At 36.6% G+C, this 18,510-nt stretch overlaps 1 protein-coding gene across 3 annotated transcripts in view; it reads left to right on the top strand.

The window, feature by feature from the left end:
• LOC139963295 (major facilitator superfamily domain-containing protein 9-like) overlaps positions 1–18,510 on the top strand; it is a 36,759-nt gene extending 18,249 nt beyond the window's left edge. Inside the window, exons 6-7 of one of the 3 annotated variants that reach the window (XR_011791543.1) lie at positions 10,498–12,452; positions 16,718–16,842. Coding sequence is in view for 2 of the 3 variants with exons in the window: in XM_071963970.1 (XP_071820071.1) it covers positions 10,498–11,201 (704 nt within the window). In the remaining variant the exon portion in view is untranslated. Of the gene's footprint in view, positions 1–10,497; positions 12,850–16,717 lie in introns of those variants that run through there. The other 2 variants (XM_071963971.1, XM_071963970.1) reach the window with 2 other exon arrangements.

Raw genomic sequence — 18,510 nt, 5'->3', positions numbered from 1 at the left:
TTAATACCTCCTCACTAAATCCCTCCCCATATTATTTCCTGTGGATGCCAAACCTTGTGTTGGTTTTGAGTGCATGGCACTGTCCTGGAATTTGAATATCTTGCAGGCGTATAAACTACTGAAAATTTAAATTCTCCGACCATACCTACCAAAACCGATTGGGAGCTATATATCGTTTAACAGGTCTGTTTAAAGGCTTGCTCTATCATCATATACAGAAGCTGTAATAAAGAAATGTAAAACTGTATCTCCTAAGTATTGTTTTGGGTTTAAATTTCATTTAAATTAAATTTCATTTAAATTGGTGTTGTTAGGGTTTTTCTTATTTTTTGTCTGTTTGGAATATTCCACCAAATTGTCGGAATTTTGGTCCAAATAAAGAGGGCAATTGATCACACTAACACACCTTTATTTTCTTTACCAAATGATGGCTAATTAATTAAATTTTTATCAAGTATGAGACAGTAAATAGGATTCTCAATCTCATGTTTTTACCCAGACACTTGTTGCCCTTATTTTGTAGTAACATATAAGAAAACAGCATCTTATAAAAAGAAATTAAAATTGTGGACTTCCGTTATTTGAAACTGACTCTTGACCTAGTGTGATTTTGTTGTTGTTGATTGAATTGTATCCACACATTCATCAAACTCAGACGTGACTATCCTCATTGATAGACTTCACATTATTATCAAACAAGGAACCATGAAAATACATATATGAAAGCTAAATCATGGTTTAAAGGTTCTATCAGTTCTGGCCCCAGATTTTAGCACAGATAAGAAAAATTGATAAGTTTTCCAAAGTACCCTTCTGGAGGTTCTGACATTTCAAGTTATCATCCTGCAGACATGGAGGAGTATTGGCTGAGTCATGTAAAAGTATCTCAGGGAAGGAATAATGCTAAGAGGGTGCAGGCAGTGAAATGTGGGATGATAGCTGAATACAAGTGACCATTATTTGAGTTTTAAAGCATATTGTTTTTTTTTGGGGGGGGGGGTGGCGGGGCGGACACTGTTTTAACCTTTACTGTTTGAGAGATATTGATCAGGTTTTTGACTTATTCAGTTACATTAAACAGGAACAAAAATGTAAGGAAAATTGTCTGTGACATCGCAAAGAGCCCTCAGTTTAAAAATAGTTCGGGTTTATTCCCTTCGTTTTCAATGATCAAAGAATTGTTTCCTGCAATGTTTTTGCTAAAATGTATAATGTAGCTAAATTACTACGATTATTTTGTTTTTCTTTCCGTAAATGAACCGAAGCTACTAATGTTGTCCGTCTATCTATAGCTTATTGTTGAGTGTTTAATGTTTCACATTCACTCTCACAATGTGAACAGAGACCTGTGTAATGAGTGAAAACAATACAATTTTACCTTGGACTGTAGCCTGATGCTAAAATGGCAGCCCTTAGTTGGTGGCAATCCCCCTACCCCTCCCCTCCCCCCCAATTTGGTGGTTTCTTTGCTGGGTAACACCTTTATATACCATATATCCAGTGGCCACACCCTATTTTAATTCCATACAACCCAGAAATGATAAAGGGAAAGAATTCCAGTAGGAATTTTTGCTTTTCTTTTAGAAATGTATTAGTTTCATCCATGTACGCAAACAAGTTTAAAGAGAATCCTACTGTAAAATATATTCAGTCGGAGACAATGGGGCCTCAATTTATAATTGAAAGCTGGTAAGCAGTTCAGGTACTTACTGGGATTAGCTTAGATGTATTTACAGAGTCGGAAAACGCCATGCCTATGTTAAGAACGAAAAAAGCCGTGCTGTTAAGATTAAATTTGGTTAGTTGAAATAGAACCTTGAACCTGGGATGTTAAGAATTCTGCTTAATGTTTTTTTTTGGGAGGGGGTTGGGGAGAAGACCTCCTCTGCCTTTATAAGCAAAATATGATATTTACAAATATGATATTTACTGTACAGGTAGATTGATTATTTTGACTTCTAAATACTGGAATATTCTTCCTTCAATAACCCAAGAAACAAATACAGCAAGTAATGCTACTGTACAATCTGTTTTACACTATATCTACGTTAATTTTGTGACACCCTTAGAGCCATGGAAAACATCTCTTGTAAATGTAAAATTTTGCCGGTGTAGAAGAGTGGCAACATTCAAAAATGTTTCTAATCCATGTTGTCACGATTGATTTTTTTTCAAAACATCTCGTCGGTGCATTGTACGACAATGCTGTTTGTTGAATGTAATAACAGTTGCGCAATAATCAAGAGGAAACCAAGCTAGGATTCGTATAACTTACAAGACCACGTAACGAGGATGGATTATTGACATTAACTCATCACAACAAATAGATGTAAGGGAGACATCGCAGGAGTGTGAGAAATCAAGACAGTCAAAACAGAAAATTACTACAAACAGAAACCTGAAACTGTCTCAAAACTTTTCTCTGAGGTTAAGATCGAAAACAGTCATAATATAGATTGTCACAAACAAATTTGGTAACTTTTAGCATGGCTTTAAAATGAGTTGGGCTACAGATCTATGGCATGGCTGACACATGTCTACATAAACCATCACCACAGTTTAATATGTATGTATGTATGTATGTATGTATGTATGTATGTATGTATGTATGTACCCTAGATTATCGTGCAAGCAGGAACTTGCGAAGAAGCCATCATTGGCTTATCAAAGCCGCAAGCTGACCGAAGTCAGTCTCTTAGATTCATATTTACGTATCATCCATGATTATGAATTGTCAACAACTCTGTAACTGGACGACATACATTTTGGAGTGGTTCAAACTCGGGACCTTATGATTGAAAGGCACCAACGTTAACCACCAAGCAAACACTCCTAATTATAAGGTTAGGTTGGTACAGTACCTCCCTCACAACAGTTTTAGACACCAATGTTGTCTGTACATGTAATGATCTCAATAGTTTTATACTTAGGGTAAATTATGCATTTAATATTAAGCGCAACTAAATATAGGTTGTTATCCCTTAAATGATTTCCACTTATTCTATGATATACAGTAGAGATGCCGTCAACCTCAGATTGAATTTAAGTTGTATTAGGAGCATACTGCATGTATTCCTTTAACAAACATCCTATTGCAGTGGTCATGTGACAGTCATGTGACCCTTGAAGCGGTTATATACTCAACACATTAAGCCCCATTATTTGTCTGAATTGAAACCCAAGCTATGTGTGAAATTGAAAGCAAAATAACTCTGTTTTTTTTCTATTACGTGCACTTGAAAGATGTATAGATGTTTCTTTTGATTTTGTAAAGCTGAAAGTTATTCTTGGACATAGATTTGATGTAAACATGAAACGCATACGCACTTTCAAGACTATGACAGAACCACAGGTTTTTCGCTGTTTGGTTCATTCTGTGTTTAAATTGGTTCATTTATTTATATTATGACAGGAAAGCAAATTCCAGTTCTTTAATGAACCATTTTATAATATGGTAAATTTTTGATCTCATGACATGGGAGGATTCTTTTTCATAATTTAAAGAAATGCAATTTCTTAAGTACGGGAGATAATTATTTTGTTATTGTGTGTGTGAATTTTCATTATGTTTAGAGAGCAGAACTCGAGGTTCCCATCGCATTACAAAAATAAAGTTTTTTTTTTTTTTTGCTTCATTCAAATAACTCTCTTTTTGTAGCTGTGTTCGGTCTTTACCTTACCTGGGGAGGAATTAAAAGAAAATGTAGTTTTATTTTAATTCAACCATACTGTAGATACATCAGTAAATCCCCTTACTAAAGCGATATTTATCTCCTAAAAATATATGGCAAATAGTTTATACCACTACTGTACAAATGATTAAAGTGACATTTAAGCCCAAAATAAAAGACACAAATAGTAAGATGAAAGGTTATCCAGTATGTGTGAATATAACAGTACATTGGGTTGGTACAATCCCAACAAATGCAAAACACAGCTTCAAGGAACTTGTAATACTTACTCTACATAACATCATCGTGATCATACGGTCACAATTTCGATGTAAGGGTACTGGGGTTGAGAGTGGAGCAAGTTGGTTGGTTTTCTGGCCTCTAGGATGGCTGCTCTGAATCAAAAACTACAGTACGAAGTGTTTTCCGAAAGGTAACATTTGAGGACAGTAAATTGAAGAATTTAGCATGCATAGACTCCTGATATGTGGCCTCATCAATTCACTTTGGCTTCGGCTTTGAGTACAACTGAATCTTACCCCAATAATGATTACTGACTTTGAAATCTGAGTTAAAATCAATGCCGACTTTGCAATCACAATTTTGCAAGGTCGGTAAGAGTGACTCCATAGTTTTCCCTTTCGGGAAACCAATAAAGTATATGAAATGTTTGGAACTCTCCTTTCTCTCCTTTAATAAGGACTTGTTATTAATTTTTGATTCATGCATGAATTTCAATACATATAATATACCATTTACAATAATGGATGTGAGGAATCTGTTGTTACTCGGTAACACACAATAGGTGCTCTACTTACTGTACATAGCAACTTTAAAAGTTCAGTGATCTCCAATCAATTGTGTATTGAAGGATGCATTTTTATAACTAGGGGGTCTGTACGCAGTGACCTCATTGCCACTTGACAGATGGTCTATTGAGAACTCCTTGGTCACCTGGGACGTGTCCGATGACAAGACAGGGCAGCATCAGTCACTTCACCGTCAGAAGTGATTGGTTCATTATGACATGATCAATGTTCAGTATTATGTTCAGTTTGACTTCATCTGTGTTCAGTATAATGTTCAGTATGACATCATCAATGATCTGTATAATGTTCAGTGTGACATCATCTGTGTTCAGTATAATGTTCAGTATGACAACATCAATGTTCTGTATACATAATGTTCAGTGTGACATCATCAATGTTCAGTATAATGTTCAGTATGATATCATCAATGTTCAGTATAATGTTCAGTATGACATCATCAATGTTCAGTATTCATAATGTTCAGTATGACATCATCAATGTTCAGTATTCATAATGTTCAGTATGACATCATCAATGTTCTGTATTTACATAATGTTCAGTATGACATCATCAATGTTCAGTATAATGTTCAGTATGATATCATCAATGTTCTTTATAATGTTCAGTATGACATCATCAATGTTCTGGCAGGGTTTATCTACATTTATACATGCGATAACAGAGACAACCATAACATTATTATTAGATCCTTTCCTGTAGGGTAATTGACTTTGCATTGTTTAGTAATATTGTACTATGTACTTAAGTTTACAGAGGTAGTACCATCATTGTAATGTTCTATAGCAATGTAGAGATGATGCTCACTTGAGCGGAAATAATTGCAGCACCGTATGTATCCAACGCCCTCCCCCCTATCCATGCAAGCCCATCATGCAGAAATCATTGTAAGCGTTCATAATTATTAATAACCATAATTAGTTTTTACTGTCAGGTCTAGACTGATGATGGCTATTCTTTCCCTTTTGATGTCTTTCTCGTATTCTCAAAGGTTGGCGTGAAGAAAAAAAAATGTGTCATCAATCAACTCCTTTCAAGGTGAAATGTTCTCGGGGGAGAACATTCATGAGGTAGATTTTACGGTCGTCGTGGTCGGTCATGTGTTCCCTGAACTCAGACCTACTTGTCAATTTAACTACAGGGTTCATTGTACTTCCTGAAGTACATTAGCTTGTCTACATTTATGTCGTATACACAAGTAATATATACAAGCCTAGAGCAACCAGGGACCTACAGTACCAATGCCAATTTATACAAGCATAGAGCAACCAGGCATCTACCAATGTAATCAATACATGATCATACTAGCCCATACTAGCCCCATACTAGCCCCACGTGATCATACTAGCCCATTATACAAAAGATTAAATTTATTAAAACTAAATGATATTATAAGAGTCCAGCTTGCAACATTTGCATATAAAGCATGGAATGGATTGCTACCTGAGGCTTTTAAAGATTTTATATATAGTAATAGACTAATCCACAACCATCAAACACGCCATTGTAATAACGCCCATGTTTTATCCCAACGAAGTACTTTAAGTTCTTTTAACCCTCGTATTCGTGCTATAAAAACGTGGAATAATCTCCAGGATAATGTTAAGAATAAGCCTTCTTACTCTGTATTCAAAAGGAATCTCCAAACTGTAATTATTTCTCACTATTGATGGATTTATTCTTGTGTGTTTGCGATTAAGATCGTTATAAAGATTGTTAGGATTGCTTATTAACATTATTAATTTCAAGTAGAGTCAATTTGATTATTTCATCATTGTAGATGCTACTATTAACTTTTCTTTTTCTATTCTTAGGGTTTTTTTTTCTTTTTTCTTTTTGGGGAGTCTCCTACTTTGTTAAACCTTATAGGCTTTATAGGAGACTTCCCGTCACACTGTAAATTGTGATGAAACAAATAAATATACAAATACAAATACAAATATACATGCATTGCACAACCAGAGACTTACCAATGTAATGCAAGCATAGAGCAACCAGAGACCTACCAATGTAATTCCATATTCTCTAAAAAGTGAGCAATTTGTGATTGCAAACTTCTTAGATGCATTATTGCTACTTCAGTTAGGTTGCGAGGTTATTTCTTCTCTGTAAATTCCATTTTGTAAAATGGCGATAATTCTACCACATGTCCATTCACTGTGGTAACCCAGGGTAACAGCCCTGTCATTGGCCATTCCCAGATCATGTTTATTCTTTGTTCTATGTGATATAAACTTTCTTTTCCTCCTAGCCATGTTATCTATTCTGTGAGTTTTGGGATTGAGGTTGTGTACCCGACACATCTCTTCTGCAATCCATGTCAATATGTTGACTATTCTGTTTACCATTTATCAGATTGCTATTAATGACATGCAAATTAAGATGCGTACTCCCCTCACATTGAATCAATCAGATCATACAGTATTTGCATATCACGTCGGTTTAATATGTTTCACATGTTTACGTCAACAGTCCCTGAACTATGGGGGGCAACCCAAGAGTGGGGTGTGAAAAATTTTTGGTGGGTCGCAGGATTTTGCCAAATGTCAGAATAAATTTACATGCTGCTTTAGAACCTTGCTGATTGAAACGATCAAGTGAGTTTTTTCGTTATCATCAAGTCCTGGGTGCAAACCAGCTTAAATACATTCTGATTATCAATTCTGAGGATTGGGGGAGGAGGGGTTGTGGCTCAGTTCTCATCAAAGATCCCGGATTGTGGTCCTAAACAGGCCCCCTATATCTCTGTAAACATTTCTTTGGTAGCGTGTGGTATATATTTTCTTGCATGCTAGTCACAATTTTGTAACTTATCCTTTTTGACTTGGCAAGTTTTTTGTGGTGACATACTTACTGCAAGGCGGTTTCATCAAGATTTGGTACCATTATAGAAATGTCTATCTTTATTTTTTAGCCCCATATATCTTCTGTCACCTCAGTAAGTTTTACCTAAAGATGAATGTACGGATAACACATAGATCTATCAGTTTTGCCAACTAAAACTATCCCAAAAATGCTTTCCTCTTATTTCATACGTGGTCAATCAAACTGTGATAAAGATCATTTTGTCTGGAGCTACACTCCTCAGCTAAAAATTTGTATCTTGTTAGGGCAGCTACAAGTTCAGAAGATCACTGCAATAGTATATTACATTTGAAGTTGAACTTAAAGAATGCTAAATAAAATCCTTGAGACTGATTACCACTTCATGCTAAAATACTTGGGGAGTGGAACATTAGATGCTAAAGTTTGTGAAATAAGGTCAAAGAGTAAGTCATTGAAAGGCGAAGATGGGTTAAGCCTATCTGTTTGTGTAGTTGTTGATGTCAGAGGAATGCCTGGGATATCTTTCTTATATATATTCCCCAGTAAAGTTTATAAGACACCTGCATCCAATAGATGCCACCAACAGCCACCTCTCTCTTGGCTGTTTTTTTCTTATATTTTTATTCTCTTTTTTTTACATTTTTTTTTTTATTCTCTTTTTTTTTAATTTTTTTTTTTTTTTTACCATTGTTTCATGGAATACCAACTAAGGTTGCTTAACATGTAAGTTATGGAATTATGGTATACAATTGGGGAAGGGAATTGTGTACTGTGTCTTAAAATGAAAGATGTTGCCATTCAGCTGAATTTGTCTGTTATCAAAGTCAGAGAATTGGAACTGCATTTGCCGGCAAATATGCAGTATGTAGTGCACGTGGAATGCTTGGAGTATTAGGAAGAACTTTTCGGTTGTTCATGGTGTTATTTTTGGGCGGACAACAGACCAGGGAGTATAGTCATGTAGGTACCTAAAAAGTGAGGGCGTGTGACAGGCTCAGAATAATTTGGCTAGTCCTCTGAAACTGCTAATGTACAGAGACTATATGAAACTTGAAGTTTCAACGTCCAGTCATGTAGGTATCGTTCTTCACTTGGCCAGTAATGATGCCAATATTGTAACGCGCACATGCACTACAATAACAATCTGCTGATGGAAGGAAACAACACACATGCTGTAGAGGAGGCCTCATTGGTGATAATCTGTAAAATTTCAACCAATCTTAATATTTACCATTCCCAGTCCTATTTTTTTTCTCACCATTTCCTGGAATGTTCACTGAGGTTGTCTAAATATATAACATTATTGGGATTATGGATCTAAGGCCATTGTGGGCACAAAAATGATAAAGAAAACCCAGTAGATTTATTGGTACCCCTGTTGATAGGCTTCAGAGGGCTAGTAGTGTGTTTTTGGTTGGTGTGCAACTGGTGGGGGAAAAAATTAAATGCTTAGAGTGATTTCAATAGAAAGCAACAGTTAACATTTTTTGTGCCGTATTCCTTGATAGCCTCCACTCGTAGCCTCAGCAACGGTAACAAAGTTTCTGCATTGATGATATCGACCCCATCCTCTTGGGGGGGGGTAAATCAAAGGGAACGATCTGCTAATGGAACAAACATAAACAGCAAATGCGGTAAACAAGGCCTCATGCTGATGTTTGAAATGTCATCTAGTGTTCCCATTCTTATCATTAAATCCAATCTATTATAATGTGAAAGTCATGAATATTCTACTCATGAATAATATTGAGTTCTGGAGGCTTCAATGTATTCAGTGTACAATGCACTGATGTCCTTTACTCTAGGTTGGGTAGTGGGGGGGGGGGGGGGCAAAGGGATAAAGAAGGGTGAGGGAGGAAGCAGGGATGAGTGAAGGAAGAACTGGTGGGGTGGAGAGATGGGGAAACAGGGATGGTTGATATAACAAACATTCAGTCTTCTTGTAACTCTTCCTAAGCTTGCATCCATGGTCTGTACTAGTACATAGTCCTGATGTCATAGAGTACTAAGCTCTGTCAAAAGTAAATTAACCGGTCCTGCCTTTGCTATTTCGTTTATCTAGTGGACTTGGGTACTGTCAGATGGACCCAGAGGTGGGGTGGGAGCACGTGGGAATGGTGAGGTAAGGGGTTTAATAAGCAGACACAATTGGTACTAGCAGTCCTTGTAGGCACATTCTGGGCACATTAGTTCTGAGAAAATAACTCTGTAAAAGAAAATGTTGACTTTGTTATTTCAGTAATAATAAAGCAATAAATGTGATGTCAGAGGTCCCCAGAGGTGGGGTGTTATAGGTGAATGGAGGGATGGAGGAGGAGGGGGAGGGGAGGGGGGGATAATAAGCAGACACACTGTGGTACTTGCAATCCTTGTAGGCATGTTCTGTATACATATATAGTTCTGACACAATAGCTCTGTCAAAGGAAAAGCAGTGTAGTCATGTCTTTGTTATTTCAGTGATCAAATAAGTGAGATATTGTCATACTGTGTAGGTATGGTGGTATTCAAGGAATTAAGGAACCTGGCGATGCTGTTGACTATGGCCAAAGATTGACTCAGGAAGCATATTCTGTACCCTTACTAGTGCAGAATTCTATATTACAGCACCGTACACCAGACAAGGCTTATAATATACAAGCTGACTTTGTGAAGCTCTGTGTAAATTGAAACATTGATGTATTTTTATACACGTTCTGTTACTATGCTGGTGTGGTGTGACCACGCGGATTCCATTTGTGCCACAATTAAAGGGCCGCGTACACAGCTAGGGCTTTGTATAGTTTAGAAAGCTCCAGCACTGTTCTTTGTAGCCCATGCAAGTTATTTGCTGAAAAAAAAGTGCTTGAAAGTATCATATAAAGGTGTGTGTTGGTTGTCAGTTGAAACTTGGGCAGGGCATATTTCAATATATAAGCCTTTCATTTAAAAAAAAATATCTTTCTGGCTAGACCACTAGGAGGGGGGGGGGGAAATGACAGACATTTCTAACCTCTATGGTCCTGCCACCACTGAAGTTTTACTTTGATCATCATTTTGTTTTCCTACATGCCATTAGGAATAATTTCCATCCACCATTTCCACAACAGTAAGAAAGTACTACTCTCGTCCCTCGATAGAATTACGGTACATTCCATTATTTGGTAATTCTACGAATATAATTTCCCCCTCCACAGCAATGGTATACTTCTGCTTGGAGGAGCACGACCCCGGCCAACTGAAGCACTCTGCATCCGTGGATAGCTTCACCGCGGACCGGTTCTCGTTTAACTATTCCGAGTTCGTCTCCTCGTTCCGTAAGATCATTCGAGTCGGAGGGGATATATTTGCCGTCCGTTTCGTGATGGGTTTTGCCCTCTTGATTTACCACAGCAACTTCTCACTCTTCTTGGAGAAAAAGTTTGACAGCTCGCCAAAGATGACCGGGTGGATTATCTCCTTCAGTACTCTGATGGGAGTCCTGGCCAGTTTCCTCGTTGGCAAGGTGGCATCCATGTACTCCAGTCTACCAGGCCTTCTCTTCCACGCTTGTATATTACAGACTCTGACCTTGGTAGCGATGACGTTCGCGCCTTCGGTTTCCTTGTTTCTCGTGGGTATTTCGTGCATCTCTGTATCTAACTCGGTACTGCGTGTGTGCATCACTGATATGTCCATCCTCCGCTGTAAAGGAGAGGACACCGGAGCCCTCCTGGGTATGTCGCAGTCCGTGATGTCCATGGCCCGTATGGTGTCACCTTTCATAGCGGGAGTCGCTCTGGAAGTGAGCGTCTCTGGACCAGGTGTGGTGGCTAGTTGCTGCGGTATTGTTGGATCCATCTTGGTACCTCTTCTAGTCATGAAAAATGAAAACATTCCAACCAAGAAGAAAGAGAATTAAAAAATTGTAGAAAGGATACTTTAATACTTCCAATCCTTTATAAGTTTAGATCCATAAATTGAGAACATTTTAATTGTTCTACCGTATACAACAGTATTGTTTCTAATATAATGAAATCGACCTAGTTCTATCTGTCTGTTAATAATTCTGACAGCCTGTTCTCAATTTCAAGGTTCTGCATCCCGTACAGTCTTTCATATATATTATAAATGTTTGGCATAAATGATCCCCAGGGTGGGGTGGGGTTGGGCAGGTGGGGATGGTGGTAGCTGGGACTGTCAGAAATTTCAGTTCATAGGACAATAAGTCATTGTTAGATCACTGGTTTGAGATACATAGATGGAAGGATATTCCCAAAGCCCCTGATAGGAATAAGGAAGGATTAAAATATTTAGGAATTCAAGTTTAAAGGTTATCCAGAGAGCTATTTTGGGCCATTGCCAGAACTGAACACATTATTTTATAGGACTTATCACAGGGTATCAACTGTTAATCACCAAAGTCAGCTTGAAGATACATGGTTAGGATTAAGCAGTGAAGATATTGTGGTCTAAGCCCCACCCCCCCCCCCGCCCCTCCCTCTTTTCCACCGCATCCTCCAACCCCCACATTTGCATTCATTGTCACTTTTTTAGCTGAACTTTGGCTTTTACCTTTCACCTATTTCTGTGAACAAATTTGCTACTAAAGTGCAGAACCTTAATGAACCATCCTTAATATTTTGCTTTAATAGTTGGGAGTCACTTTGAAACCCTCTTCAAAGCCCTGGTAATGACACGGTACTTAAATAGTGGAAATCTCATGTACCAATTCTTGTAGTCTAAACATTGTGCTTTTCCCAGTTTCATCGTTTGTGTGGTTCAAACCTCCGCGTCGCATTCTGTTCTGTAACGTTCAAGATGAACAGCGATCAGTGTACAAGCAACTTTAATATACTGTAGTTCATTCACATTTGGAAACACTCTCATTCTAACTCAACTGTCCGGTTTTTAATTGTCTAAATATTATTTTAATTATCTGATATGATTGGAGAGCTGCTGTTAAAGGGATATTCTGGTGGCAGGGCAATTTAATACTTATCTTTAAAGAGGGAAAACAAACCCATCTCAATATCTTTTGTTCTAAATGTCAAGCTATCATTGATTGAATGTAACCTTATTTTGACAGATTAAACTCTTGATTCTTCCCAAGGAGTGCATCACAGCTGGTGGTCTGTCAAGTCATTTTGGCAGATGTTGTTCCAAAAAAATTGTTAGTTTTCTATATTATTATTATTATAATCTTGTTGACTTATGCTTGGAACGTGACACGGGTTGGAATATTTGTTTGACTGTCAATTTGTCTCCTTTGAGTTTATGAATTTTCATCAAAAACTGCAGCTTGTTTTTGTAGAAATACGATTTACTAATATATTTACCATGGTGATTTTAGGTCAGTAACCTACAAGTCATATTTGGAGTTGTAGTTTATTAATGACTCAACATTTCGAATAATGCACTCCTGCTGGACTGTTCTATTTTGATCAGTCCTGTAGTAGTTGTACTTTCACTTGCTAAAGGAAAATGAAAAGTAAAGAGATATTTCAATTGGCAGCATTGTCGAACCTGAAAGAGTGATTAAAACAATATCAAGTCAGAGTTGACCCTAACTTTGTTTTGGCAATTTTCTTTTGAGGATATCTCAGTTATATGACTCAGATTTCTTTAATATGAACTTGTTTAAATAACCAGTTGGAGTAGTTCATTTGCAGTGGAATGAAATTTGTCGTTTTTCTCTCTTGACTGCTTCTACAGTCTTATTTGTAATTCAAAAACAAGATTTATTGTAATTTTCAGGGAATGAAAAGACAAAGAGGATTTGTTTTGTTCCAGGATTTAAGTTTGTATCATACAAGAGAAATGTATGTAAGAAGCACAAACAACTAAAGAACAAAACAATAATAACAATAATGATGAAAAAATGTGAAAAACAAATATTCCCAAAATAGTCAAAGAAAATTATTTGAGATTTTTTTTTGAATTTATAGATTTATTGATATATTATGCTGACATGGTATTGAGAGCCAGGCTGGTCCCTGGGTATAATTATGTCACCCATGCCCTTCTTGATATCTATGTTCAGCCAGTGAGAATCTGTTAGTACTTACCCCACATACCTGGGCCTCCAAATTGTCCCCAGGCATTGAGCTATACCTCTCTAACCCCCTCCCTCAGTGTCTCTTTCCCTTTCATCAGGGTTGGTCAACTTTAATCAAAGTTTAATATAGGCCATTTCGACCAAAAACATTTCCTCTTTGTGTGTGTAATTTGACTCCGGACATCCTTCAAATAATTTAGAGAGTTAAAACCTTTAGGAAAAGAAGTTTCTTTTTTAAAGTTTGAAGCAAACTGCTATTTCCTTTACTTTCAACATATGATAAAGATGACATCTTTATAGCATAACAGTATGCACTGGTAATCTAGAAGCCTTTATAGATATAACAGTATCCACTGTAATCTAGAAGCCTTTATAGATATAACAGTATCCACGGTAATCTAGAAGCCTTTATAGATATAACAGTATCCACGGTAATCTATAAGCCTTTATTGATATAACAGTATCCACGGTAATCTAGAAGCCTTTATAGATATAACAGTATCCACTGTAATCTAGAAGCCTTTATAGATATAACAGTATCCACTGCAATCGAGAAGCCTTTATACATATAACAGTATCCACTGTAATCGAGAAGCCTTTATTGATATAACAGTATCCACGGTAATCTATAAGCCTTTATTGATATAACAGTATCCACTGTAATCTAGAAGCCTCCATAGATATAACAGTATCCACGGTAATCTAGAAGCCTCCATAGATATAACAGTATCCACGGTAATCAAGAAGCCTTTATAGATATAACAGTATCCACGGTAATCTATAAGCCTTTATTGATATAACAGTATCCACGGTAATCTATAAGCCTTTATAGATATAACAGTATCCACTGTAATCTAGAAGCCTTTATAGATATAACAGTATCCACGGTAATCTATAAGCCTTTATTGATATAACAGTATCCACGGTAATCTAGAAGCCTTTATAGATATAACAGTATCCACTGTAATCTAGAAGCCTTTATAGATATAACAGTATCCACTGCAATCGAGAAGCCTTTATACATATAACAGTATCCACTGTAATCGAGAAGCCTTTATTGATATAACAGTATCCACGGTAATCTATAAGCCTTTATTGATATAACAGTATCCACTGTAATCTAGAAGCCTCCATAGATATAACAGTATCCACGGTAATCTAGAAGCCTCCATAGATATAACAGTATCCACGGTAATCAAGAAGCCTTTATAGATATAACAGTATCCACGGTAATCTATAAGCCTTTATTGATATAACAGTATCCACGGTAATCTATAAGCCTTTATAGATATAACAGTATCCACTGTAATCTAGAAGCCTTTATAGATATAACAGTATCCACGGTAATCTAGAAACCTTTATAGATATAACAGTATCCACGGTAATCTAGAAGCCTTTATAGATATAACAGTATCCACTGTAATCTAGAAGCCTTTATAGATATAACAGTATCCACTGCAATCGAGAAGCCTTTATACATATAACAGTATCCACTGTAATCGAGAAGCCTTTATTGATATAACAGTATCCACGGTAATCTATAAGCCTTTATTGATATAACAGTATCCTCTGTAATCTAGAAGCCTCCATAGATATAACAGTATCCACGGTAATCTATAAGCCTTTATAGATATAACAGTATCCACTGTAATCAAGAAGCCTTTATAGATATAACAGTATCCACGGTAATCTATAAGCCTTTATTGATATAACAGTATCCACGGTAATCTATAAGCCTGTATTGATAACAGTATCCACTGTAATCTAGAAGCCTTTATAGATATAACAGTATCCACTGTAATAGAGAAGCCTCCATAGATATAACAGTATCCACTGTAATCTAGAAGCCTTTATAGATATAACAGTATCCACGGTAATCTATAAGCCTTTATAGATATAACAGTATATCCACTGTAATCTAGAAGCCTTTATAGATATAACAGTATCCACGGTAATCTATAAGCCTTTATAGATATAACAGTATATCCACTGTAATCTAGAAGCCTTTATAGATATAACAGTATCCACTGTAATCTAGAAGCATCTTCATTCTTGATGTTTCTACTTCAGAGAGTTTGATATTTAACAACAACAAAACCGAGCAAACTAAGAAAGTAAAAGAGTTTGAATTGAAAAATGAGTCATTTAAAATTTAACAATCATCAGTACTCTGAAAATAATTTAACAACAATTAAAATATTTTTGATTATTTTTTGTCAATTCCCTCAAGAGCTATCTAATTATTTTACCAGTTCCATTCATATAATGTTTATTATCATAATTCTATTTTGTTATCTTTTCTATTGCTGTATTCATATGTTTATTCTTGATTCTTCATCATTTTCCTATAATCATGTTTTGTTTTGGGCCAATCTTATTGACTATTTGTTTATATTATAGGAACTTTCAATCAATTAGAGGATGACTTGAGGCCAAATTTTTGTCTTGGTATTTCATAGTGAATCAAAGCAAAGAACATGTAACTGCTGGTCATTAAATCGATACCTTTAAAAATATGAAAAATCTCTGGAATGTTCCTTTAAGGCTGACTAGATCATGTTGACAACTGTTCCTCAGTGTAGGCCTGATTGCTGTTGTTACTCCATTGCTGTGGAAATTCAAGTCATATAAACAACAGAGCACCATTGAGATGGCATTCAACACTACTGTACAGTATTTGTCCTTTGTAAAATTTTGCTATGCACAATAAACATGTAATATTTGAGTTCACAAAAGACTTAACGTTTTCCTATGGAGTTTTGTGTTACATATGAGGAACTGACATTATGGTGTATGTGTGTTAGAATAAATAGTTCAGCAACTTTTATTATTGGTAAGTCTCAGATGTTAAAACAGTAATTTCTCACAAATTGAATGCGATATGAAACATCCAGTCTGGACGGATCGCAGCAGTATTTTGACCAAAATTTGACGATCTATGATATCTCAAAATTAAATTTGAGCCTGATATCAACGTGAATTTTGAGCCTAATGTCATCCTGTAATATTCTTTTCCTTAGACCAAATCTATTGATAGAATATGCGCTGTTGATCAGTTGTTTGTTTAAATTATTCTTTTCTTGACCCATTCGATTGTTTAATAGTTTATTGCTTGAGCCAATTCTATCATCATTCACATTTTGGAATCAATTTCTCTGGATAATTTGGGGGGGTTTTTTTGGTGTGGGGGGGAGGGGCTATTTCCATGAATATTTTCATATATACTTTTTTTTCTTACATGCATTTTATTAACAAATAAAGAAATATGAAGAAATTTATTATATTGGTAATCATGTCCTAGAGAATAAAAAAAACACAGCCTTTTAAAGGAACAACATATCAAATTGTTTTATTTTGTCTCTTGTTTCACTCTTTTGCAGTTGTCGTTTATATTTTTGTCGAACAAATTGACACCCAAGGCCTTCCTAGGACTGAATCGGTGGCGAAATTTACGGCTGAGGATTTCAGTTTCAGCCCTTCAGGTTTCATCAAATCTTTTAGACACATTCTCAAGGTCGGCAGCGATATATTCCTGATCCGATTTCTACTCGGGGCTTCGGTCATTCTTCTCCGAAGTAACTATTCCTTGTATTTGGAGAAGAAGTTCGACGCTTCGGCACAGATGACCGGTTGGCTGATATCGTACGGCGCCGTCGTAAACACCTTCGGAGGATTCTTAGCCGGGAATGTTGCAAAGTATTACAACGACTCCGTCAAAATGTCTTACCATTCCAGCCTTCTTCTGGTTTTGACTCTATTCCTGATGATGTTGTCCCCTGGTATACCTTCATTTCTCATCTGTGTAACGTTACTCTCTGTGTCCACCTCGCTCATCAGAGTCTGCGTCACGGATCTTTCAATCCAGAGAGCAGGCAGGGGCGAGACGGGGGCGCTTCTGGGTCTCGGCCAATCGACGATGGCCTTTGCGAGGGTGGTTGGGCCTCTGCTGTCCGGGCTCGCACTGGAGTTTGCCACCTCCGGTCCAAATCTGATCAGTATATGCCTGGCGGCGAGCGGTTCTTACCTCATCACAGACAGGCTGATCAATGTGAAAGGAAAAGAAGACAAAAATGATTGAATCTTCATTCTTCTTGTGTGTGTCTTATTTATTACTATGGTGAAGGAAAGGGTCAAGGGTCATATTTATGATATTGTATTGTATGTATTTTAGATCCTCCTGCAAGCAGGAACTCACGAAGAAGCCATCATTGGCTTATCAAAGCCGCAAGTTGACCGAAGTCAGTATCTTAGATTCATATTTTTACGTCCATGATTATGAATTGTCAACAACTCTGTAACTGGACAACATACATTAATCTTGGAGTGACTCGAACTCAGGCCCTTATGATTGCAATGTCTATTGTTACTATTATTATAACCACGCAGACAAGCTCTATGGATCTTTGAAAGGATAGTCAAGAGGAAACTTTAATTTTTGACAAATGAAGAGGAATACATTTTAAGCACCCTGGTGGATTTTACATTCATTTCCCTTATCTTTGGGAGATAACAACATTTTGAAGTTGTGATTTTTGTTTTTAAGTGTGTACCAAAAGTGAACTTGAAGCAAACTGGTATGATGTCAAACTGGTATGATGGTATGATGTCATACTGACAATTTTTATTTTTATGTTCGTCTTTAAAATGTAAATCCAATATTTTTCTTCAAATTTGGGGTTACGTTAATAGATATTAATAAGAAGATAAAAATATTAATAAGAAGATAAAAATAAGAAGATAAAAAGATATTAATACACTGCAGTCATTCAGGGTGTTGATAACTTTGCATCCAGTTAAGTTAGATCCCTATCCGATCCACTGTCAAAACAAGAAAGGTCATAAGGAAAAGACAAAAAACATTTCGCTCTCAGTACGTAACAATGACGTAGGGATTGGTTTTGTGAGGCAGTTTCTAGGAATCTGACAAGCCGTTGTTCAAAGCAAGTATAGTAATGTGTAAAGATGGACAGGATATCTTAGACCTCCAAATAACAGACTGCACCCCCTGTGACACGCCTGTGACAGGACACCTTAGACCTCCAAATAGCAGACTGCGCACACCTGTGAATTTCACCTTAGAACCTACAAGGTCGCTACACGCCTGTTTTGGCCTCTTGTTTTTTTTATTTATTTATTTATAAAGAAATATCATTGTAAAGAAACTATTTGAAAT

This window comes from Apostichopus japonicus, chromosome 21 (genome assembly GCF_037975245.1).
Source record: "Apostichopus japonicus isolate 1M-3 chromosome 21, ASM3797524v1, whole genome shotgun sequence".
NCBI classification, from domain to species: Eukaryota; Metazoa; Echinodermata; class Holothuroidea; order Aspidochirotida; family Stichopodidae; genus Apostichopus; species Apostichopus japonicus.
This window is presented reverse-complemented; position numbering and strand designations above follow the sequence as displayed.